The 26,220-nt window shown below is 39.2% G+C and overlaps 1 protein-coding gene across 1 annotated transcript in view; it reads right to left on the minus strand.

Annotated features, from left to right (window-relative positions):
* KYNU (kynureninase) overlaps positions 1-26,220 on the minus strand; it is a 123,610-nt gene that overhangs the window by 39,221 nt on the left and 58,169 nt on the right. Inside the window, exons 8-9 of the mRNA XM_075529253.1 lie at positions 25,629-25,727; positions 24,632-24,705 (exon numbers count right to left, since the gene is read on the minus strand). Coding sequence (XP_075385368.1) covers positions 24,632-24,705; positions 25,629-25,727 — 173 coding nt within the window. The remainder of the gene's footprint in view (positions 1-24,631; positions 24,706-25,628; positions 25,728-26,220) is intronic.

The raw sequence follows: 26,220 nt of genomic DNA on the forward strand, positions 1-26,220 counted from the left end.
CCACTTAACTTTTCAAACATTAGTTAATGTTTCTCCATTAATAAAACAAGTCTCTCAAGCAAGCCCTCACCTCTTGTAGTGTGCAGCATGGTTTCCAGTGACACCAATTCCTCTTGAGTGCCAAACTGCACGGTTATCCCACAAACAAAAATGGCCAGTCGAGCAGTATTTGTTAGGTCTGACATCTCATTACAAGCAGAGAGAAAACTTGGAAATCTCTTGAAGAATCCTTTGGTGTTTTTTTGTTGTTGCTGTTGTTTCAATATCTCATTCTAAATCAGTCATTCAATGATTCTCTGAGATGAACTAACACTGAAATAATTTACTTTCTCTGGTGCTAACAACTCTGAAGCAGCCACCAAGTTCCCTTTCACAAACTCTCCTGAGGCTTCAGTTTCTTTGTGATTGACTCACTCACTATATAAATCACCTGAAGAACACTGCCTCTGTCACAAGGAGACCTTGTGAAAGTGACTTGTGTTTCCAGACTCCATGAAAGAGCATTGATTGTATCCAAATGCATTTGGCCTTCCAATTCATTGAGTGTAGCATGGTTTCAGCTGCAATGTTGCCCCTGACTGATTTTCTACATCCCTGCAAATGTATCACCATAAACTAGGCACACAGGTACACATTGACTTTGTAATAGGTAGGTCTGTTGTGCCGGCCTGGCCGATAAATACAAGTGGGTTTAATTGAAGGGCGGAGAGATAAATGGCTCAGCGAGCCTCGCCTTTCTTGTCTCTTGCTCTTTGATGATTGGACCAATGTGAGGCTGCCTTAGCTGGTTCTCTGCCTCAACTTGTGAGCTACACTACCTAGGGGACCCCCAACCCATGGATTGTGTCACTGTAGTTTGAAGTTCCTTCAAGACCTGCTTCACCACATTACTGGAGTATACATCGCTTGAGCTGGGGACTGATGGACACTGTCATCTGCTGACTGTTGGTGACCTACCTTGCTGTTTGCTGCTTGTGGCCAGATTGCCTAAATTGCTCTGCAGAGGACTCAGCTATCTGCTTCCTTGACTCGCACATGGGCGGCCCTCAAGATTTGAAGGAGTGCCAGTGTATTTGCTGTCTCATGGAAGTGAGTTGCACTGAGCCATTTGTACTGCTGTATAGACTAATTAGCTGTTTATTTCTTATGTTATATATAGCTATCTATATAAATATATATAATCATAAATGTCCTGTATGTGTTTCTCTACAGAACACTAATATAGACTTCAACAAAAAATTATAATTTGCCCACTTCTCTGGGAAAGATGGACACTCTGCATCGACCTTTCCTTTCTTTCACAGCTACATTTTTGGATGGCACGTCACTTTAGTGTTAATAACTATCCAGTGTACGTGTCACCAGCAACAGGAGTATTTCGCCCCAATCACTTCATTCTAATCCTGCATTTGGGATTTGGAATAGATCCAACACTCATATTATCCAATCTTGAGGTCACTTCTGTGTATTATACATTATTTCCCCATGCTTCATCTGAGATTACGTTGTTACAAGGGTTGTTGATCATGGATGTGTGGAGGAAGGTTGGATTGGAGTTGACATCTGTGTTTACAAAGAAGTTGACATCATTGACAATCATCAGAGGCAAGGTGTTCAATGTCAAGAAGAATTATCTCCTCTCAGCAGCAGCAGCTCACTGTAGTACCATGACATTGTATTAACACTCTCTGTGTGTACACTCCCAGCCTGCCTGGCACGACTGTCCTCTCTGAGTCCCTGCAGCACAGGCAGATGGGCCACAGGCAGACAACAAGGAGCATGTGTATTTGTCCCATCATGTACTTGTATGTGTCCTGTCTATTTCATAATGAATGTTCCTTGCTTGTCGCTCAAAATGTACATTATTGTGAATCACTTAATGTGAATTTATGTTGCTATGAAAAAGTAAATCTTAGATTTCTTGAATTTCAAGTCTCACCTGCAGTTCCCTTGACAGTGTGACCAAATTATTTTGCAAGCCTAAAAGAGCCTATGAACCAGACATTCCCTACCTATCCCTGTTCCACATGCTAGAGTCTTCAGCCTTCAGAGAGAGCATGTTGCTGTGGAAACCCCGAATTCACATTACCAGCCTTCAGAACTCTGAGATAAGAACTTTCTACTCTTATAAGGCATACAAGTTGTGGGATTTTGTTAAGGCAGCCTTAGGGAACAAATCCAGGAATGTCAACACTCTCGTCACCAGGCAAAAAGCAAGTAGACACTGAGATGTCCCTGGCAGCTAAGCACAGTCACTAAAAGTACATCTAGTTAACATAAAATAAACGTACTAATTATAAAGTTAGAATTGTGGGAACATATGTGGCCAGAGGCTCTATTTGTATCCTTTGTATTTCTAATTAAATCGTCCTCTTCTTTCAAGGTTTAGCAGCATTCTTCAAAAGTACTTTGGGAGAAAGTGCTAGAAGATATATTAGAATGAGTCAGTACAGACACAGTGGAAGCCCACACAGTCTCTTGTGGGGGGCAGGAGGGGACGGATTATAGCCATAGGTAGGGGTAATTACACAACTATTAACTCTAACCAAAATATGATAGGCAAGTTCTTAAGGGAAGCTCATCCTCATGTCTCCTGTCTATTAGAATCCACCCCTTCCAGTGACCCTTCTCAATTTTGAATGTGGGGAACAGTTGGACCCCATGTTAAGACGTGGTAACACAAAAAGGTAAGGATCAAGCAACATTCTATAGAATTGACTCAAAGCTAAATGTCTGATTTGTAAGACAGAGATGTTGACATAGTCTATCAGGAATATGATATTGAGCGGGTCCAAACCCTGAAAGAAAAGAAACCAGACAATCAGAAGGAGAAGAGAAAGACAGACAATGGAGAAAGATGCATCTACCTACCCAGAAGAGCCAAGTGTTTCTGACAGTCTGTTTACTAGAAGCTTAATTGGACAAAGAATGACCTTCCTCTAGAGTCACATCCTGAATTTGGACTTTTAATCTCCTGAACTAAAAGACAATGTGCTTCTGTTCTTTACAGCCACTCACTTGTATCTGTGTTACAGTCGAACTAGAGAAGAGACACAAATTCTATGCTGTGGCAGTCTGACATGCAGCCATAGGGGACATATGGGTTCTATACACTGTACATTAAACGAAATGGGGCCATTGGTTGTTAATTTTTTCAGACAGCTTTTGAATTTTCATACGATGATTTTCTTCCTGTGAATCTTTATTTTGATACAAACCTTTCATAATCACCATGTTATTTTAGTTATTACTGATAACTATCTTCAATCTTCAAATTCTGTTATTTCTTCTGGAAAAAATGTATCTTGCTAAGATTAATTATTCTGTTTTTTTCTTGATAAAAAATCAACTTAACCATTTAAATACGATATAACAAGAGGATGGCATTTTTGTCTTACTAAATTTAATTTAATCTGTTACAATTTTTGACGTAAAGAAATCATGTTCACTCTTCTTTCTGACTTGGTTCAGGTAATTCTGGATTTTTTTCTGAAGAACATCAGTGATAATATGTTTTTAATATATGAACCATTCTTACTTAACTAGATCAGGATTCTGAGTAGTAGTATTACTTTAAGTAAAAAAGAAAAATACTATCTTTAATGGAAGAACATACTATTTTGGAGAGATCCTTTCCCTATACCTCCACCTGATATAAATCAAGTGAAGTAAACCAGCTTGAAGATGCACCACATTTTTAGCTAAAGCACTGTGTAGCTGTGCTAAATACTTTGAGAAAACGTTATGAGGCAGATTCTGTGCTGAGCCATCTCATAATCTTCAAAATACTCTTGGGAGGTGGATACTATTATGGGTGTTATGTCAGCCCTGACCCATAGCGGTCCTATGCACAACAACAAAACACCACACGATCCTGGGCCATCCTCACAGTTGTCCCTACGCCTGAGCCCATTGATGCAGCCAATGTGTCAATCCACCTCATCGTGGGCTGTCCTCTTTTTCACTGCCCTTCCACTGTACGAAACGTGATGTCCCTATCCAGGGACGGATCTCTCCTGACAATCTGCCCAAAGTATGTAAGACGGAGTCTTGCCAACCTTGCCTCTAAGAAGCATTTGAGCTTTACTTCTATGAATGCAGATCTGTTTGTCCTTTTAGCAGTCCATGGTACTTTCAATGTTCTTCTCTAGCACAATTCAAATGCATCAATTCTTCTATAGTCTTCTTCATTCAATGTCCAACTTTCACACGCACATGATGCAATCAATGGAGAATACCAAGGCTAGGATCTTGTGTCCCTTAGTCCTCAAAGTAACAATGTTGCTCTTCAATACTCTGAAAAGATCCTGTCAAGCAGATTTACCCAATATAATACGTCTTTTGATTTCTTGACTGATGCTTCCATGAGCATTGATTGTGGATCCAAGCAAGACAAAATATTAGACAACTTCAGCCTTTTTTCCATTTATCATGATGTCACCAACTGGTCCAGTTGGGAGGATTTGGGTCTTTTTTACATTGAGTTGTAATCCATACTGAAAGCTATGATCCTGAATCTTCATCAGCAAGTGCTTCAATTACTTCTGACTTTCAGCAAGCAAGGTGGTGTCTTCCACACATTGCAGATTGTTCACAAGTCTTCCTCCAATCCCGATGCCACATTCTTATCCAAGTAATCAATGATTTACTTGGCACAGAGAGTCAACAAATAAGGTAAGAGGTTACAACCCTGACCTACACCTTTCCTGATTTTAAACCATACAGTATCCATTGTTCTGTTCTCACCACTGTCTTTAGATCCATATCAAAGTTCCTGGTGAGCACAATGGAGCATTCTGGAATTTCCATTCTCAAGGTTATCCACAGTTAATTATAATCTGTACAGTCAAATGGCTTTGTAGGGTCGATGAAACACAAGTAAGCATCTTTTTGGTGGTTTCTGCTTTGAGCCAAGATCCATCTGACATCAGCAATGATGTCTCTTGTTCCATATCCTCTTCTGAGTCCTGTCTGAACTTCTGGCAGTTCCCTGTCAATGTGCTATTGCAACCTTTGTTGGATGATCTTAAGCAAAATTTCATTTGTATGTGATAGCAACGATATCATTCTATAGTTTGTACATTCTGCTTAGTTACCTTTCTTTAGACTAGGCACAAATTTGGGTTTCTTCCCATCATTTGGCCAAGTAGTTGTCTTCCAAACTTCCTGGCCTAGAGGAGTGAGTGCTGCTAGTGCTCCTTCAGCTTCCTGAAACATTTCCATGGGTATCCCATCAATTCCTAGAGCCGTGTTTTTAGCTAAAGTATTCCGAACAGTTTGAACGTCTTCCTTCAGCACCACTGATTCTTGCTCATTGATGCCACGTCTTGAAGTGGTGCAGTGTCGACTAGTTCTCTTTGGTACAGTGACTGTGTACTCTTCCATCTTCTCTTGATGCTTCCTGCATCATTCAATATCTTGCCTATAGAATCTTTCAAAATTGCAACTCTGGGTATGCTTGAATTTTTTCTTCAGTCCTTTCAGTTTCAGAAATGCTGAGTGTGTTCTTTTTTTGTCCTAATTCTAGGTCATTGCGCATCTTTCTATAATATTTGATTTTGCCTTCTCAAGCTGCCCTTTGAAATTTTCTATTCAGCAATTTGATGGCATCCTTTCTTCCAAGAGCTTTATCAACTCCAAGATGAAGAGCAAGTTTCAGAGTCTCTTCAAACATCTACTTTGACTTTTCTTTCTTCCCTGTCTTAATGACCCTTCGCTTTCTTCGCATATGATGACCTGTGTGTCCTTCCGCGGCTCATCGGGTCTCCTGCCATTAGTGGTCAGCTGTCCAGTCTGTTCTTGAGAGGGTCACTACTTGATAACGCTTCAAAGCAGCTTCTTCCACCTAAGGAGGGAGCCTAGGCCTTTTGTGTTGTCTATGCTTTAAGAGTATAAACTCCTAAATATCTTAGGCACTGAATTAATTTAACTTACCTAAGCTCATTCTGAAATTCCACAAGATGAAACAAAACCACCTCAATTTTCATAGCTTTATTCTAAATATTCAGTGCATATTGGGAACAAAACAATATAAAATGAAATCAGACCATGCCCTTTCCTTAAAAAGTACATTTGCATAAGACGCTGCTTTCATAATGCCTTTTAAATTGACAATTTATGTTCATATAGTTAGTAATTTAAGTCTTGGCTTAGGAATGTGACTGGAATTCCCTCCTTCCCCCAAGGTCATAGCTTAGAACTAAATAAAATCAACTTTCTGATTTTGTGGCTTAAAAAAAACAACCTTGAATTTGGCTGTTATAACACTGCATAGAACATTTAGAGTAGAGCATATTGTTTATTCTTTAAGTAGGGTCTGTAATCACAAGTGGGGATAAGCACTTGAATATTTGTCAATTTACCTTCTATGGTTCTCTATAACCTAACCTTACATTAAAGTATATTACTTCTTTTCCATATCCAAAATCATATGGACCCAAATATTTCACAAAGGTTGAGTTAGAAATGAATCAGAAGTCGATTTATGGAAATGAATCGTATATATTCTTAGTTTTATTAATTAAAAGATTTGTTGCTGAATTTTAAGAAACATGTACATGCTACTCTTTAGTAATGTTAAATTAAAGTTGAGGGTCTTATAATACAGTTAGTTACAAAAATTATGTCTGTGTTTTATTGCATCCATCTGGCACAAAAAAGAAACATCAAAATCATACGTGAAGCTAAGAGCATGCAGATTTTTATCAAATTCAATTTAGTGTCTGAGCTATCATTGTAGCCATTCAACTCTTTTGGAAGCTTAATTTTTACCACTTGAGAACGACAGAGATTACAACCTGCAGTCTCTTTATTTTACTCCTGAGTAAACCAAGACCTGAAGAGCTGAAAAACCTGGGTATGTAATCATATTCTGCATGAACAGTCAATGCATCACCTTTAATTTTAAGGTAAAATCAAAATTTCTTGATTGGCACTGAAGGCCCTCAGTACTTTGCCTCCTGAGTGGCATGCGTGTAAAAGCAGCTTGCTGGCATACCGCACCCCTGCCACAGTGCCAGCTTCAAGGTCAGGTTTAGAAGTATTTCTCTCGTGAGCCAAAATGACACCTTCACTCTTCAAGGTTTCCTAGCCACTCTCTTACCTTTCCGTCTTCACACAGAATAGCACGCACCTGGACCACAAGGGCTCCATTATTCTGTATCAACAATGTGTGCATACTACTGGGTCTCCAGTAAAACGCACTGCCATCCAGTGGATGTGGGCAAATTGCCACCCTATAGGATAGGATAGAACTGCCCTTGTGACGTTCAGACAATGTAACTCTTTACGGGAGTAGAAAGCCTCATCTTTCTCCTAAGGAGAGCCTGGGGATTTTGAACTGCTGACCTAGTGGTTAGCAGCTAACTCATAACCACTGCATCACCAGGACTCCTTAGGCCTATAGTAGTGCTCAATAAATATATTTTAGTTGATAAATAATTCTGTGATATTGTACTAATAAAGGAAATAAGAATATATTAAGTAAAATTGAAATGTGTGAAAGGCAAAAGCAAAGCAAAATAAAAATGTAATCTAAATAAAATCTTTGCATGAATTCTTTAAAATTTTGATATTTTAAAGCAAATGAAGCAAAATTGAAAATCACTGAAGTTTATAATTTGCCCAGAGGTCAAATTGAACTTTGATTTTTTTTCCTTCTTTTTCATCTCTCTGTCCGAACTTGTACAACCTCTTGATTCAGCTTCCCAATTAATTTTGACTTTATCTTGTTTTCCTCATCCTATTTGTCACTAGAATATTTTATAGATAGTATTTCAATTCTATATGATTGCAAAAACCTCATCATGGATCTACAATCCTCCTACTTCTCCCCTGCTTCTCTGCCTAGAATTGAATTGTTTGTGTACTATAAGGGCTCCCTGTCAGGACTTCCAACATCACTTTAACACAAGTATTGAATGTTTTTAAGAGAACAGCCAGAATGATTATTTTAAAAGTTGTTATGTCACTTTCAAAATTGGCAATGACTCCCAAGTCTTGTTATTATCTTATAGGTGTAAATTATCTCGTCTCTTTTTTTTCTCCCTAATTTCATCTCTTGCTAACATCTAGCATGTTTAATTGATTCCAGCCAAGTTGGCCTCCTTGCTGCTCCTCCTATCCAAGACACATCCTGCCTTGGGGCTTTGGATGAAATTCTTCTTTTGCCTGAAATTCTCTTCCTCAGATAACTACTTAGCCCATTCCCTCTACCTTCTTCCAATCTTCGTCCAAATCTTATTTTCTCACCATGGGCTTCATTGATGTTTTCTCAATGCTGTAAACTGTCAAAGATTCCAACTTGGGTGACATTGGATTCGTTTCACAACTTAAAAATTCACTGTCTATGAGTTGACTCTAACACATAATGGCCTTATGAGACAGAATAGACCTGGGTTTCTGGGGCTGTAATTTTTGCAGTAGCAGAAAGCCTCACCTTTTTTCCCCAGGAAGAAACTGGTGGCTATGAACCACCAGCGTTGTGGTTAGTAGCCCCATCCATAACCCACGATGTCACTAGGATTCCTCATAATTGTCTACGAGACTTGTCAGTTTCTAACATATTACATGATTTCCTCTTTATTGCCTGTGTAATCTGTCTTCCTCTATTGGAAAGTAAAAACTCTCTAATACAGGGATTTAAACTTTGTCAACATATCCCAAACACCTTGAAAATTTCCAGGAATAGAGATGTTCAAGGAGTATTTCTTTAGTTGATGAGAAAATCTCATGAAAGTGCCATGGAGCTGTGACTTTATGAATTTGAAATGAAATATTCTTCCATGTATTTTAGTGAAAATATTAAATTATTTTAATAAACAATTATGGCTGTTTCCACTCTTCCCCAACTTCTATCCATTTGCCAACAACCAAAGCTTTTTTTTTTTCTGTCTTCCACTGATAATCTTTCTGAGTCAATAAATCTCATTTGGATGAGCAAATACAAGGAATCATGGGTCGGTGCATATAGCACTCCCCTTCAGGGTGTAGTGTTTGTGTTGGGCTGTGATCTGCATGGCCGGCAGTCCAAAACCACCAGCAGCTCCATGGGAGAAAGCCTGCACTTTCTACTCCTGTAAACAGTTACCGTCTCGGACACTCACAGGGCTCGCACGGAGTTGGCATTGAGTTTGGTTTTTAGGCTTCTAAGTTCTTTTTAGTAGTTTTAGGAGATGGTTGGGCAAAACTGCCACAAAGTCCTCTTTAGAGGATTAGACAACCAAGATATCACTTTGACAACCAGGAACTCTTGACCCAAGCCATGGTGTGTTTAATTTCCTTATATATATTTGGGGAATCTAAATAATGGATTAGGGAGGCTGAAGAAAAAATTATACATCAGGATTATGGTGTTGGTGAAGAGTATTTACTATACATAGACTGCAGAGAATGAATAAATCTATCCTTGTTCAGAAAAGCCACAGCCACAATAGTCCTTAGAATGGAGGCGAGCAAGACTTTATCACACATACTTTGGATGTGTTATGAGTAGAGCATATTCCCAGGAGATGTAAATCACACTTGGCAAAGTGGAAGGCCAGCAAAAAGGATGAAGACCTTCAAGAAGATCGATTGCCACAGTGGCCACAAGTGTAGGCACAAACATAGCAAAGATTGTGAGGATCACACAGGATAGGGAAAGGTTGCCTTGTATTGTACAGAGGGTTGCTACAAGTTGAAACGGACTCAGCAGCATCTACCGCCAACAATACCAACAAGGGCATTCTTCAAATACATCCAGTAGGAGAACCATAAGATCAGTTGCCATTGAGTCAGTTCAGACTCACAAGAACTCCTTAGGAGAGAGTAGAACTTCCCTGTAGGTTTTCTAAGGCTGAATTCTTTAGGGATACAGACTGACATATCTTTCTCCCATGTAGCAGCTACTTGGTATGAACAAAATCCTGGACACCATCCATTTTAGCTGATGGAAAACATTTCCAGATATTTCAGATGTCTCTTGTCCTCACAAGAGCTAAGTCAGTATTTTGTTGGTTTGTAAGCATTATTAAGAAATGAAACCTTTCAGAAATCTCTGTGTTTACTTTTGGGAAATATATTATTTTCAAATAGCAGTTTATAATACTTTGCACAATACTCATGCTCATAGAATAGAGAAAATGTTCAGTCTAGGCCATTGTTAGAATTACTTGCATTATATTCATCATTGTTCATTAAAATACAAAATTGTCTGTAGCCATATTCATGGATATCTTTGGTCTTCATAGAAGCATATGGAAATGTATACTGAAGGTGACAGTAGTTTGCAAATGATATCCCCCTTCAGAATAATTTGCTGTTGTGGTTGCATAATTTAAGGTCAACTTGATAAATAGAGTGAAGGCATGGAGTTTAGCCTATAAATCAAGTCACAGCCTGATGATGCCTCATGGTGGGTGGGACCTTCTCACGAGGTTGATGGGAACTTCCTCTCTTTCTCCCTGGAGGTGGATCTCTCTCTCTCTCTCTCTCTCTCTCTCTCTCTCTCTCTCTCTCTCTCTCTCTCTCCCTCTCTCCCTCTCTCCCTCTCTCCCTCTCTCCCTCTCTCCCTCTCTCCCTCTCTCCCTCTCTCCTTCCTCTCTCCCCCCCCCCTCTCTCTCCTTCACTTCCCTGCTATTGAGAAACTCAGAGAGGTAGAAGAGCCACGTGGAAACCTGTGCCTGTGTTGAAATGCTTCCACCTCCACTGGATCCACAGGACTTTCAACCAGTGGCCTGTGATCTTCCTGCATTTTACATCATTTCATATGCTGCATGAGTCTGAAGAGGATTTTATAGACTAGTATCGGACACATGGATTAATATCTGATTTATGGACTGGAATATTTTCTTAATACACAATTGCTCTTTGATATAAAACTCTCTCTTACACACATATGAGTGTCCCTGGATTTGTTTCTCTAGTCAATCCACTCTAACACATTTTCCAAGTAAAAATATATCCATGTGCTAGGTGGTGGTTTGTCGATTATGCTGAGAGTAAAGAAAGAGCTTAGTTATCTTGTGCTACTCCAAGAAAAATGGGTGACTTAAATAACAGAAAATATTTTTTTCACAGTTTAAGAGGTTAGAAGTCTTATTTCAGGATGCTAACTCTAAGGGAAAGTTTTCTTTCTCTTTCTCTGCTAACTCTAAATGAAAATTCTTGTTATTTCTCGCTTCTGTTCTTGGTTGATGAAGACTTGCCAAGTCTCCTCTCTCTGCCAGTTTGCTTGCTTGTTTAATGTCAAAAGAGACCAGCTCAAGACTCATGATGCACTAATCCTGTCTTCATCACGTAACACAGACAACTCATTCCCTACTAGAATTCTAACAGCAAGCATAGAGGATATGATTTATAGCACATTTTTGTGGGAGATTAATCCAACCCATAACAGGCATTATAGATCACTAAAGAAGGTGTAGATTGATTAGCTAATAAGCTTGTGCTCAAAAGTTCAAAATAAAAAAGAATTAATTTTATAATTAATTTTTCAACGAATTAAGTTTGGCATGCAAGGTGAAGTCTTACAAGGATCCTTTACAGATCATTTGGGCAGGATTGTGGGAGAATCTCATGGTGATCTCCCGCCTAAATTCCTAAGACTCTTGGCACGTCTTCTGTTGCCCTGACCAAAGTTAGTTATACAAAGCATTGATAGGAGAACCAACATTTGTTCTTTATATATGAGATGGGCATAAGAGAGGGAAAACCCCAACTCCAGAGAGAGAGGGTCACTCAACTATCCTTCTCTGGAGTTCTTAAAAAATAAAATAAAATAAGCAAACAACCAGGCAAAGAGCGTGAAGGAGGATTGCTTAAATTTAGCCCTTTGTTCTGAGTAAACTTTTTTTTTTCATGTCTGAGACATTAGCCCATCCAATATTGAAGCATTGGGACCCCTGTGACTGTGTATGGTGAGACAGTTACCCATAATGTTCCATACTACTAGGTATCATTGCAATACATTTCCTCCCAGTTATGGGCAGTGGTGGTTCGTTGCTATAATTCTTGCTTTCCATATAGGATATCTGGGCTAGATACATGGCCAATGTAACTAAAGCACAACCACTACTAGTACTTCTGTCAATGAGTCTTCTGTATGAGTAAATTTCAGTGGAGCTTCTACATCAAGGTGAACTAGGTTTAAAAGCTTGATGATCTTCTTCAGAAAATCCATCAATGCAAACCCATGAAACACACGTGCATGAACTAAACCCATCACTTGGATGGCACAGGACCAGGCAAAGATTTGGCCCTTTGTGCATGGAGTTGCCATGAGATGGGAACAGAATCAACAGTTGCTAGTAACATTACCACCGTCATCTGACTTGGCCATCACAAGAAGGTTGATACATATATTTTTAAAACAAGCTTAATTAAAAGTTTACATATAACTCCTCAGACTTAATATCAAAAGCCCTGCAGATTTCAAAAGTCACTTTAGGGCCAAACCTTGAAGTAATTAAAACAAAAACTGAAGTGTTTTGACAAGTTTCTATTTTTGTGTCTGAAAGGTTCAGTGACCCCATCTATCTTCGGTGCACTAGACTGCAATTTCAGAATAGAAAATAAATGCTGAAGTTTCAAAGGATTTAATTTTTTCCTCCAAATTAAGGATAATGTCATTATTATCTTATAGTAGTGACATATGAGCCAAGAATGGCTATATATATATATATTTTAAGCAATAATCATAATTTTGACTTTCTTTATAGATACATGAATTTATCATTGGTAGTCTGCTGATGGCTCTTGGGATTGGTAAGCTACACAACATGATATGAAGGAACCAGATGCAAAAACCAAAGAGCCAAAGAGTACAAAGAGTATTTAACTCTGCCAGGCCTCTTTCTCTTATATGACTACACCCCTGGTGTCATCAGGCTGTGACCCACTTGATAGTTTGGGATCTGCCTCCTCTCTTACCCAAGAGTGTCTAGGTGACTTAATCTCTAATCTTCACACCTGGAAACATCTAAAGAAGAGCACATTGAATGTCAGTTTCTGAAGTGTTGGAGGCCAAGTCCTGAGACAGCAGATACTGCGTTAGCAGATTATGGAATAGAGCAAAAGAGCTAGGTTGAAACTACAGGCCACGAGGAAGAACAGAGAAATATCCCCCAGATTATGGGACTAAGGCAAAGAGACAGGCAGGCTTCCTGGTCCATGGTGGCAGAGCCAATGAATCATGCGGTTGAGAGGCTGAGCACTGGACAGAGACTTAGCTTCTGGCTAATGAGAGATGTTGTTGTCACCAATGACTGTATATTTACTGTTTACTGATCCTGAATTATTGTAATTATTAACTTGCTTAATAATCCTTCATAGTTGTGAGTTTTTTCTGAGAGTTTGGGTGGCCATTCCAATGAATGATCAAAACCAGCTCAGGTGAAGAGTGGTGTGGAAGAAACAGCAGTTGTCAGAACAGGTACAGAAGGATGGAGGGTGGAGACATGTCTGACCTCTGCCAGATGGCAATAGGGAAGCCAAAGGAGGTCAAATACAGTCATCCACATGCCATTTTCTGTAGCATCTGCTTCCGACAATGCTCCAGGCAATTCTCCAGCCACCTTCCCAGAGCAGTATCTCAGAGAGGCGTTTCAGATACAGCTGGGTTCGTTTCATCCAATGAGGCTAGAACGCATTTTGGTATTATTGGGAGAAGTTTTTCAGCAGATAAAGATGAAATAATCTTTTGGTTGGAAATAAAAAGTCTGGTTCTAACTCCACCCAGAGCATGACAAAGAAATCCCCAAGATAGAATAGCTAAATAGTGGAAAGAAGGCAAGAATGAAACACACACACACAACACAACACAACACAAACTGGTAAGATAAGTAAGTAGGAAAACACCCAACACAAAAGGTACGAGATGACATCACAGAATCCACAGATGGACGTAATAACACTGAATAGCAATTCACTGAACTCAGGCATTAAAATGCAGAGGCTAACAGACTGGCTCAGAAATATAACCCATCGATCTGCCTACAGGAGACATATCTCAAGCTTGCAGACAAAAACAGGTTGAGAATTAAAGGCTGTAGAAAAATATAACAAGCAAATGGCAATGCAAAAAAAGCAGGCATAGAAAACTTAATCTCTGATCAAATTGATCTCAAGGTACAAGCCATAACAAAAGACAAGGAGGGGCACTATATAATGCTTAAGGAACAGTAAACCAAAACTAGTTAGTATAATACATATATTAACTCCCAATAGACCCATGAAATTTATAAATCAAACACTCCAAAAGATGAAAACTGAAATCAACAATTATAGTAAGAGATTAAATACACCACATCCAAAAAAGACAGATCATGGGGAAAGAAACTCAACAAAGAGGCTACAGATCTAAATAGAACAATTGGATGACTTGACCTGATAGATATTTTCAGAGCTTTCTGCCCAAATGCAAAATTAATTCACATTATTTTCAAGGCCACATGGCACATACTCGAATATACACCACATGCTGGGACACAAGTCAAACCTGAGTAAATTCAAGCACATAGAGGTTATACAGACATCTCTCTCCGACTACTGTGCCATAAGGCTGGAAATCAATAGAAGGACGATCAAGAAGCCAAAGGTAAACAATTGGAGGATGAATAATTATTGTAAATGGAGTGGATATTGGCCCAGACCAGCACAAAAACCTTTAGGATATAGCAAAGGGATTTATCAGAGGGAGGCTGATAGCAATATATGCACAAATAAAAAAGGAAGTGAGACTTGTGGTTGATATGCTAGAACAAAACTTACACCAATTATAGCAGAGCCAACAGAACAATCCTACTAATAGCAAAAGAAAAGAAATAATAAAAATCAGAGCTGAAATATAGGAGAGGGAAAACATGAAACTATGGGGAAAATACTGCAGCTAAAAGTTGGTTCTTTGAAAGGATTAACAGAATTGATAGACAGCTGGAAAACCTAACTAAAGAAAGGAAGGAACCAATGACAATTGCAAGGATGAGGGATGAAACAGGGGACATATAACGGGCCCTAATGAAATCAAAAGAATAAATACACAATACTACTAAGGCCTGTAATCTAATGAATTCAACAACTTGGAAGAAATGGACAATATTTGGGAAAACAATCCCTCTATAGACTATCCCAGATGGAAATGAAGAACCTCAACAGACCCATAGCAATGGAAGATATAGACAAGGTTGTCAAGGAATTACCAACAGAAAAATCCCCCAGGCCAGATGGCTTCACAGGAGAATTCTACCAAGCATTCAGGGAAGGACTGACACCAATCCTACACAAGCTCTTCCAGAACATAGAAAAAAGACAGTAAACTCCAAAACTCTATAAAGTTAGTATAACTCTGATACCTAAACTGGGCAAGGATCCCACAAGAATTGAGAACTACAAACTGATATCCTAAATGAGCAACAATGCAAAAGTACTTAACAAAATACTGGCCAATAGAATACAAAAGCATATAAAAAAATTCACCGTGACCAAGTGGGATTCATACCAGGGACGCAGGGGTGGTTCAACATATGAAAATTCATTAGTATTATTTTCCATATTGACAGGAAAAATTACAAGAACCACATGATAATATTGATAGATGTGGAAAAAGCATTTGATAACATCCAATACTCATTCATGTTTAAGACACTCAAGGAGATAAGTGTAAAAGGAAAACTCTCAATATTATAAAAGTTATATATGAAAAAAATTAATCGCCAATGTGGTAATCAATGGAGAAAAGATGAAAAACAATTCCACTGAAAAAGTAGACCAGACAAGGTTACCCCTTGTCCCCACTCCTTTTTAACATCGTATTGGAAGTCCTAGCTAACGACACAAGACAAAGAAAATACATCAAAGGTATTCATCTGGGGAATGAAGAAGTGAAACTATCATTAATCTCAGATGATATGATTTTATGCATTGAAAATCCCCCCAAACTCCACAAGTGGAGTATAGGAAGCAATAGAGGAATATGGCAGAGTGGCAGGATACAAGATCGACAAACAAACAGAAGTCTATCAGAATGCTATACACATCAGACAAGATCACAGAAGAGACAATTAAAAAGGCCATATCCTTTACAATAGCCAAGCACAAGTTGAACTATCTAGGGATATACCTGACTAAAACAACAATAGATTTGTACAAGGAAAACAATGATAAGAAACCAAGAATGACCTCAGCAAATGGAAGAACACCCCATGCTCGTGGATTGGGATTTGCAATATAGTAAAAATGTCAGTTCTGCCCAAGACACTATATAAATTTAATGCAATCCCAATACAATTACCTTCATCTTTCTTCAAAGCAATGGAAAACTGATTATCAACTTCAGATGGAGAGGGAAGAAGCCCAGAATTAGCATAGAACTCTTCAAGAAGGACTAAGTAGGAGCGTTTGCTCTACCTGACTTTAGTAGTATATGGCCACAGTGGTCAAAGCAGTGTGGTACTGTATAATGACAGATATTCAGACCAATGGAAAAGAGCTGAAGACCCAGAAATAAAAACATCAACATACAGGCAATTGATTTTTTATAAAGGTCCCAAAAATATCAAGGGGAGGCGGATGCCCTCTTCAATAAGTGGTGCTGGAAAAAATGGATATTTACCTGCAGAAAAATGAAGCAAGAACCGTACCTCACTCCACACACAAGAATAAACTCTCTGTGGATCAACAGACCTTGGATCACAAACCCCAAACTATTAGGGTCATTAATGAGAGAATTTGGACTAACTGAGAAGCTTGGCACAGGGAACACATAGGCTATCAGAAATAGGGAAGGATACAAATACAGAGGAGTCACAAATTGACAAGTGGGATATACTGAAGATAAGACACCTGTGTACATCGAAAGAACTCACCAAGAGTAACCAGAGAGCCCACAGACTGGGAAAACATCTTTAGCAATGACACTTCATACAAAGGCCTAATTACTAAAATCTACAATATTTTACAAACTTACAAAAAGAAAAAAAAAACTAACTGCCCCCTGAGGAGGTGGGCAAAGGACATGACAAGAAGTTTCACAGGGTCAGAAATCCAAATGGCCAATAAATATGTGAGAAAAGATTCTCAATCATTATCCATAAGAGAAATGCAAATTAAAACAACTATGAGATACCACCTAACACCCTTAAAGATAGCTCAATTCAAAAACTCAGAAAGCAATAAGTGTTGGAGGGACTGTGCTGAGAGAGAAACTCTGGTCCACTTCTGGTGGACCTGTATGTATATACAGAGACTGTAGATATCGATTTGGCAATATCTAAAACATATGATAATCAAACTACCATACTACCCAGCAATCCCCCTTACTGGGCATATACCCAGAAACGCAAGAAACAAACCACGGCCAGACATCTGTGCTCCAATATTCATCGCGACATAGTTCACAATTGTAAGGAGTTGGAAACAACTGAAATTTCCATCAACAGACAAATGGATAAAAAAAAATGTGGTACATACATACAATGGAGTACTACATATCCCTAAAATGCAGTAATGAATGCATGAAGCACATTGCCGCCCAAGAAAAACTGGAGGAAATCATGCTAAGTGAAGCAAGTCAAGCACAAAAGGATAAGTACAACATGAGTCCACTGAGGTAAGCTTAAAACAACAAAAACAACAACGGGGCATGGGGGAAAAGCTACCATATACATACATTCCTACCGTGAGGTCCAGCAACTATGGCAGGGGGCAAACCCAATCCAGGGATACATACTGCAGCCAACTAAATAAGAGGGGGAAAGAAAGAAAGAAAGAAAGAAAGAAAGAAAGAAAGAAAGAAAGAAAGAAAGAAAGAAAGAAAGAAAGAAAGAAAGAAAGAAAGAAAGAAAGAAAGAAAGAAAGAAAGAAAAACATGCGAGAGGAGGGGACAGGGCACTAATCCACCCAAGGGGAGGGTGTTGTTTATAGCTCCGCAGGAGAAAGAGAGAGACCAGGCTTCAACCCGAAGTGCCAAGACATGAATACAACGTACCAGCATGTACAGAGAACCAATAAAGAGGTCTGAGGGGCCGGCCTTAGTCCAGACTATGTGGACACAGCCCCCCTCAGCAGAATGTACTTCCAAGGACAGCACTGGGGCTACAGCTTGGGGAGAGGAGCATGTTGAATTAGAGCACACGGGAAAAACACAAAGGGATGGAGAGGGAGGAGAGGACATCCTGGCCCACCAAGCCCCGAGGACGATGTTCCTGCTCGGAGCAGACAATACATGGGGAGGACCTTAGGGCTGGCCCCACCACGAGACACATGGTCCATCACTGAACCATGATGCTGCAGGGGACAGCACTGGAGACACAGTGTGGGAATAGTGCACGGTCTGGCCCCATCATGCTGTGGTGAGGCACTGAGGGCATGCACCAGAGCAGCAGGGGGAGCAGGGCGAGGAAACCCCCGGGAATCCCAAAGATAGACTTTGGAGACAGAGTGTGGCACCCCATCAGACTCAACTGGAAAACACTCTTAAAGGCCAACAAACAGACCTTGAACTATTTAAAGGCTTTTCCATTTTTGACAGTGGCTTTCTTTTTGTTGCTGTTATTTTGTTCTTGTTTCTGCTGTTGTAGTTATTGTTTTGTTGGTCTCGACTTCCTTTGTTGTTGTTTTTTTGGCTTTGCCTGGTTTTTGCACTTACTAATGTATCTGCATATCTATCTAGATAAGACAGGTGGGATAAATAAATCAGAGATGAAAAGAACGGGACCAATGGTTCCGGGGCAATATAGGAGAAGAGAAGGTAGGAGAAAGGAAAGGGGGTGTACCAACCCAGGGAGAAGGGAAGAACAAGTGAACTAAAATCAATGGAAGGAAGGTCATAGGATGCCTAGTGGGGCTCAATCAAGAGCAATGTAGCAGCAAGGAATTACTAAACCTGAATGAAGGCCGAACATGATAGCGGGACAATAGAGGAAAGAACCAGAACCAGGAGGTAAAGGACATTTATAGAGGCCTAAATACAGGCTTATACATATGTGGATGGATACATAGATAGATAGATAGATAGATAGATAGATAGATAGATAGATAGATAGATAGATAGATAGATAGATAGGATTAGAACTATGTACTCATATGTATCTGTTAAGAATTAAGATTGCAGATGGACATTGGGCCTCAACTCAACTACTCCCTTAACACAAGAACACTTTGTTCTAACAATCTGGCATTCTGTGGTGCTCACCTTCCTAACATGATCGCTAAAGACAAAATTGGTGCATAAGCAAATGTGGTAAAGAAAACTGATGGTGCCCGGCTATCAAAAGATATAGTGTCTGGGTATTGAAGGCTTGAAGATAAACTAGCAGCCATCTAGCTCAGATGCAACAAAGTCCACATGCAGGAAGCACACCAACCTGTGTGATCATGAGGTGTCGATGGGATCAGGTTTCAGGCATCTATGACCCAAAATAAAAAGCATTACCAAGTTGAATTGGGGGTAAGGGACATGTAGTGGAGACCCAACTGGACATCTGTAGACAATTGGACATCTCCTCACAGAGGAGTTACATGGAAGGGATGAGCCAGGGTGCAGTATAGCACCAGTGAAACACACAACTTTCCTCTAGCTCTTTGGTGCTTCCCCACTAGCATAACCTCAAATCTACCTTACAAAACAAATTAGACCAGAGCATGCATACTGCTACAGATAAAAATCCCCAGTAAAGAAAATCCAGGATAGATAAACCCCTCAGGGCCAACAAGGAGAGTAGAGATACCAGGAGGTATTATAGAAAGGGGGAATTACAAGGATACCAGGAGGTATTATAGAAAGGGGGAATTGATTACAAGGATCAACCTGGAACCCCTCCCAGGGAGACATATAATGGAAAAGTGGGTGAGGGGCGATGGAGAATGATGTAAGATATGGAAAAAATAATCTACAACTTATCAAGGGTTCGTGAGGGAGAGTGGCCCCAGGAGGGAGGGGTAAGAAATAGGAAACGGATAGCAGGGACTCAAGTGGGAAGAAAATGCTTTGAAAATGATGATGGCGGCAATGATATGTGCAATGTGCTTGACACATTGGAGGAATGTATGGATTATGATAAGAGATGGAAGAACCCCCAATAAAAGTATTAAAAAGAAGTCTTGTCCTGATGGTAAGAGTGATTCAATGACATATAGGACTTCAATGCACTCAGCTTCCTGATTATGATCTCATCTCAAGTTTTGTGACCCCATTTCTTCCCAGCCAATGCCCTCATTTTAATCTGAGACTCCACTCAAAATTGGAAATTCAACTGACAGTGTCATGCAGCCAGTGTCAGGATAAGAGTCCTGGTTTGGTTTTCAGCACTACTTGCTCGGTTGTGGTGAGAAATACAGCGTTCTTTTAGACTACACAAGACACCATTCAGTCTTGTAGGCATCACTTGAGCTGCGACTCTGAAGCGTCCAGCCTTCCCCCTTCTTTTTAACCACTCTGCCTACAATCAAAGAAGGACCCACCAACCAGCTTTCTTATCCTTTCCATTCTGAAAAAAGAAATTGTACAAAAGTATCAAACATGAAATCACCCACAGCCTTGCCCTTGATAAAGATTTGATCTAGCGGTGGTGATAATGTGGGTACGTCTCTTTACACTTCACTCCACGTGGCTAGCAGCCCAACTCTTAACCACTGCAACCCCAGGGCAGCCTCTGTGATGCTTATGCATTCAGCTGCGATCCACAAGGTCAGCAGTTCAAAACCCAACAGTTGCTTCACAGGAGAAAGATAGGACTTTCTATTCCTGTAAACAGTTAACCATCTCAGAAGCCCACAGGGCGTCACTATGTGTGGGCATCAACTTAATGGCAGTGAGCTTGGTTTGGTTTTGGGCTTCAGCTTAGGAACACTGTGAGGATGGCACAGGGCTGGGCGTGTTTTGTTCTGTTGTCTATAGAGTGTCTGTTGGTCTTTCTGTTAGCAGCCAGGGGCTTAACCATTTGTGCCACAGAGAGATTCCTGGAAAACTCAGGGTACAGGGTTGCAGCCCCTGAGATCCACTCTCCCCCACAGAGGGACCATCACTCCTTGTCTTTGTACCCCAGCCTTAATGACTGGAATGCCCCGACATCCCATCAACCTACCTGCATCCTGCTTTCTCACTACATTGAAGCCTCCTCTTGTATAAATACTGCACTATAAATATAAAGACACATGATCTGAAAGTATGATTTAAGGATATGCATTTTGTTTTAAAACTTGTTAAAGGGTGAATGACAGAGGCACAGCAAATTATTTATTTGAGGTAACATGTTTGGCCAGTAGATGTCACCCTTTTTCAGCATAAAGATTGCTGCAAAATGTTTGCAACTTCTCAACACTTTCCTTCTAGTTTGAAGCTTTTAATTTAAATTAACTAAAATATTGAGCATTTTAACCACTAGTATATCCATAGCTCTGTAGGTATGAAACTTTATCCTCAATTACATTTTCTACATATTTTCTGAAGCCTCCTCACAGGCGTATTAAACAGAAACAGTTACCAACTGATCGCAAGACTCTAAGAGCTGAAATACAGGCAGTCCCAGGTGCAATGTGTAAGTTAAGTTGAACCATTGTAAATGGTTCGTACCCTAACTTTAGTGCCAGAAAAGGCTGGGAGCTGTCCCGGTCATTTAAAAGCTGCATGTGAAGCAAGTGAAGGTAATTGTGGTGAAGAATACGCTGCTCTTACAGATTGGATCAATTATTTCAAAGCAAGAATCAATTTGTATAAATATGAGTTGTCTGTAAGTTCAATATTCATAACCATAGAACTTCCTATTATATTTCACAACAGAATCACTACGTATACAGAAACTTTTGAAGTTTAGGTTGCATTTTACTCCCCTATAAAAAATATGATTTATAATGAAAGACGCTACCCAATCCATAAAATAATTTTTACTTGTGGCACATCATTACATCTATTCAATTTGTCTCTTCTCACAAAGTGTGGCATTTTAACATGTTCTATCTCTTGATCGCTCCGTCTACCACTCTTTCTGCAGAATGTATGAAGGAGTATAAAGACCTATAAACGAGTAAAACAGTATCACATGCAAACTTTGTAATTTTATAATTTAATGTTAAATTTTAACAAAGCCTGTAAGGGATAAGTAATCTATCCTTGGTTTGTAAGAAGGATCCCTGATGACACTTTTGGTTAAGCACTTGGATGCTTACTACAAGGTTAATGGTTCAATCCTACCAGCTTCTCTGCAGAAGAGAGATGTTGCTATCTGCTTACATAAAAAAATATATACTGTCTCAGAAACCCAGGGAACAATTCTACTACCTCGGGTTCTAGATAGGGTGATGTCTAGCGTCATGGCACTTCAGGACCCACTTGATGACAGCCTCTTTTGTTTTTGCTTTTGTCCTATAAGCATATGCTGTATACCAGTCCTAGTTAGAAATCCAGTTGAATAGGGTATACAGTAACAGTATGGCGTGAGTGGTTAAGGTTAAAAGTTGGATGCACTGGGCTGAGTTATTCTGGCATCACATAAAAAGATGCTTAAATGGTTGGAGAAAACAAAACAAACAGTTATACCATCCAAAGCTCCCTTTAAAGAAGCCTCTAATGAACGAACTTATTTTTGAGCCGTATTCATCTCAAAATGCAGTAATAGCTAATGATATATCATTTTCAAGAATGTTAAAATTGTGACTCATACATGCACATAAGACCTTACTCAATTTGTTGATTACCGAGAGAATCGAAAGGATAGTACGAGAAGTTCAAGAGCGAATTCAAGGAATAGAGATTTACCACGCTTGTCAATTGCTCCAACAACCAAGCTAAATTGTCTACATAGTCATTTTCCTGGCTGTGGAATTTCACAATGATTTAAATGGTGTCTGCACCATTTCGAGAGTGCACAAAATGAGGCACAGGTGAGCGCACACCAATCCCTTCACTCCATCCACAAGAGGCAAATGATCAAGAGAGTTAACTCAATTGGAGTAGTCATATGCTATCAGTTCAAAACAGAATTTCTAAGGCCCATGTTTTCTAGCCTTTATGTCAAACACTCCTCCTCCTGCCCTAGCTCCTAGCTGGCCCTCTGAGTTGATAGCATAGATCAGATTCTCTGCTACAATTTAAATAAAGGGGAAATGGTGAATGACCAAATTACTGAGTAAGCACACGAAAGCAAGCAATGTCTTATATATATATATATATAGTCTAGTGGAAGAACAGCATATGCTAGATGAAATGTCAGTGGAAATCACTGTAGAAGGTGTACATTAAAATATGCATGGTATTATTATAATCGAATGTCTGGGTTATCATTTTCTCAGACATTTCAATATGAACTGTCAATATATTCCAGGACATATTGTCAGCAAGACAAACCATTTATTTAGAGAAAATGCTGTATTTAATTTCAAAACTTTTAAAAGCATGAAGAAATTTTAAGATATAATAAGTGAATACTAGGAAATTATCTAAATTCATCGAATTTACATATACAGAACCTAAAAAAATGTGAGGTACAACAACTTCAATTACCACTTGATTGTCAATGCTTATAAAAGGCACACCACTTAGAAAATGAATCAAATATTCTTACGCATCTACTCTGTCTATACCCACAGCCAGTGAGTTGATTCTGAGACCTAAGCATGAATCTCAAGGCTGTACATCTTTACTAAGAGTAGGTTGACGCCCTGGGCTGAAAATCCCAAGGTCAACACTTTGAAACCATCGGCAACAGTTCCGGTAGAGTTGCAGGCTCAGATCCCCTGGGGCAGTTCTACCCTGTCCTACAGTGTCTCCATGAGTCAGCATTGACTCGATGGCAGCGAGTTTTGGAAATCTTTACCAGAGCAGAGACTGCCTCATCTTCCTACCGCAATGCAGCTGGTAAGTTTGAACTGCTGACCTTGGGGTTGGCTTTCCAACATTTACCTGATGTCACTACCAGGATACCTTACAGTGTTTATTCAGCATCTCCACATCATATAATTTTATAATTTAATACAAAAGTGATGTTAAGTTTTCCATCCTGCAACCAGGATAGTATTTCAGTATCTCAATACCAGATAAAAATTAAAGGACCATTTATATGAGCTCTTTCATCAAATAAAAATGTGTATATTACAGTGAGAGCTACATTCGCTCTACAACATGAAGTGTTCTATAAAAGTGAAAGGTATCACTTTGCATGTAGTCAGCCTGTTGCTCAGTGTTCAGCGTCTTCAGTTCTCATGGATCATAACAGGTCCTTAGGACAGAAGGTATTCTTCATAAGAGCATATTGGAACATTGCTAGCTTTAAAGGTAGGTGTAAGTTTAGTAATAACTTGCACATATAAGGCACTATTGTATACAGCTCTGGTTGCCTTTAATTTATTCATCAATGTCAGGAATCCTAAATTTGCTAATGTCTAATTTAAAAAATGAAGTGGTCTCTTTGCATTAAAGTATCTGCTCTACATGACGCAGGAACTCATTTTTGGCACCGAAGCGTCTCTTCTTGTGATTGGACTTCCTCTTTGGAAAGCGTTTATCTCTGATAAGGCACATCGGTACTAGAGTAGCGAGTAGACTCATTATAATCAATCCAAGCTTCTATTGGATCGCAACTTAAGAACTCATGTAGTTACCGATTTATTCACGCAAATTAATTTATTCATCACCAAGGAAGCATACGAAATTCTTACTCACGCAGGTTTGACTGTATGGGTATGTTTTTCATGGACAAAGACACCAGCCAGACCTCCTGCTCCGGAATTTAAATACTTAATCAAAAAGAAATGAAATTATATGAGATTTCCTAAATATATTTTAAAATCAGCAATACAAATGTTGATCTATTTTTAAAGAAACTAGCTTTTAGCTACTTAACTATATGTGCCTATTAGCGTTTTTCTAGTAAAATATATTAGGTCTCCTGTTAAAAGGAAAACATATAAATTAACTATTAACTTGAAAGCAAGGCATTTATAGTCAATACTGTAAAACTAAGCCTTTCAAGATCAGTTAATTTCTTAATATAACAAAATATTGGAACTGATAAGATGGGAAGGGTGGTTGATACAATTGACTTGAATTTTAGCAATTCAACTCAGTACAACATATTGTATACAATAATAAACTGTAATTTAGATATATAACATATTTGGTTACTTGGGATTTTTTTGTTAGAGCATTAATATTGAGAATAAATAAATCATTACCTCCCAAAAGGGAAATCACTTAAAACTGTGAGAAGTCCATTAGAGTAAGGTATTTTTTACAGGCAACATTGGCCCCAATCGCTTGCTCAATAAATCCTTGAGATACCATGAGAGAAGATCCCCAATTATTAGCTCACAAATGAAGAAATTGGTTTAGAAAGACTACTTTACTTCAAATAACATAACATATAGCTTTACTACTCTAGTCTATTTGATATCAATGCTAAGTCATTTAAATATTATTTTGGTCATGGAAAATACATTTTTTCAAATATCAATACTAAATTTACTCCAAAGAACTATTTTATGCTATTCTATATAACTCTTATTACTAACTAAAATCAGAAAAGACAAAAAAGTATTATTTTTAAACACATAGGGAAAAATGTCTCAAATACTTAAAAATGGCCCATCTTACAAATTTCCATTTAGAATAATAGCAAGGTGAAGCACGGGTAAAACGATGCAAACACATGCGTGTATACCTTGTAGGAACACCAGCAGGCAAAGTCAACTCCCCAGTCATGTAGGTGGAGTTCAACATTTCCAACTGCATGTGCAAGATCAAAGCCAACAAAGCAGCCCTGGGGAAGCAAACAGTGAGACATTTTGAGACTTGCTTCTTGATTAGAAAGAGTTGAAATTTCTTTTAGGAGACTCACATATCAACTTGCTGTACCATGCATGAAAAAGGAGCCTCCTTTAATGTAGTGACTCACAGAGCGCAAATCATAGAACTGGGAGCAACCCGTCCAGTCAAATACTACTCCCAGTACGATGAGGCATTCTTTGCCTTTTGCACTGACAGGGCAAACTGTGGTGGGTAAAACTTTTCCCCTTCGCAGTGGCACTAAACTGTACCACAGTCAGTGTCTGGCGCCTCTCCCAACCATGATCCCTAACCACCGTCCCCAAAAGACAATGTCACTGAAGAATCTCTTCGATAAAGCCGTGAAGGTAGTTGGTTTTTATTTCCTCTGAACACTTTAATTCTCCTCGGTTTGGTACTGTTTGTAGACACACTTATGGACGCTTGACTGAGCTTTCAGATAGAATGGCTGTCTCCGCGCGCACGGG

The sequence above is a fragment of the Tenrec ecaudatus genome, chromosome 13 (assembly GCF_050624435.1).
Source record: "Tenrec ecaudatus isolate mTenEca1 chromosome 13, mTenEca1.hap1, whole genome shotgun sequence".
Lineage (NCBI taxonomy): Eukaryota > Metazoa > Chordata > Mammalia > Afrosoricida > Tenrecidae > Tenrec > Tenrec ecaudatus.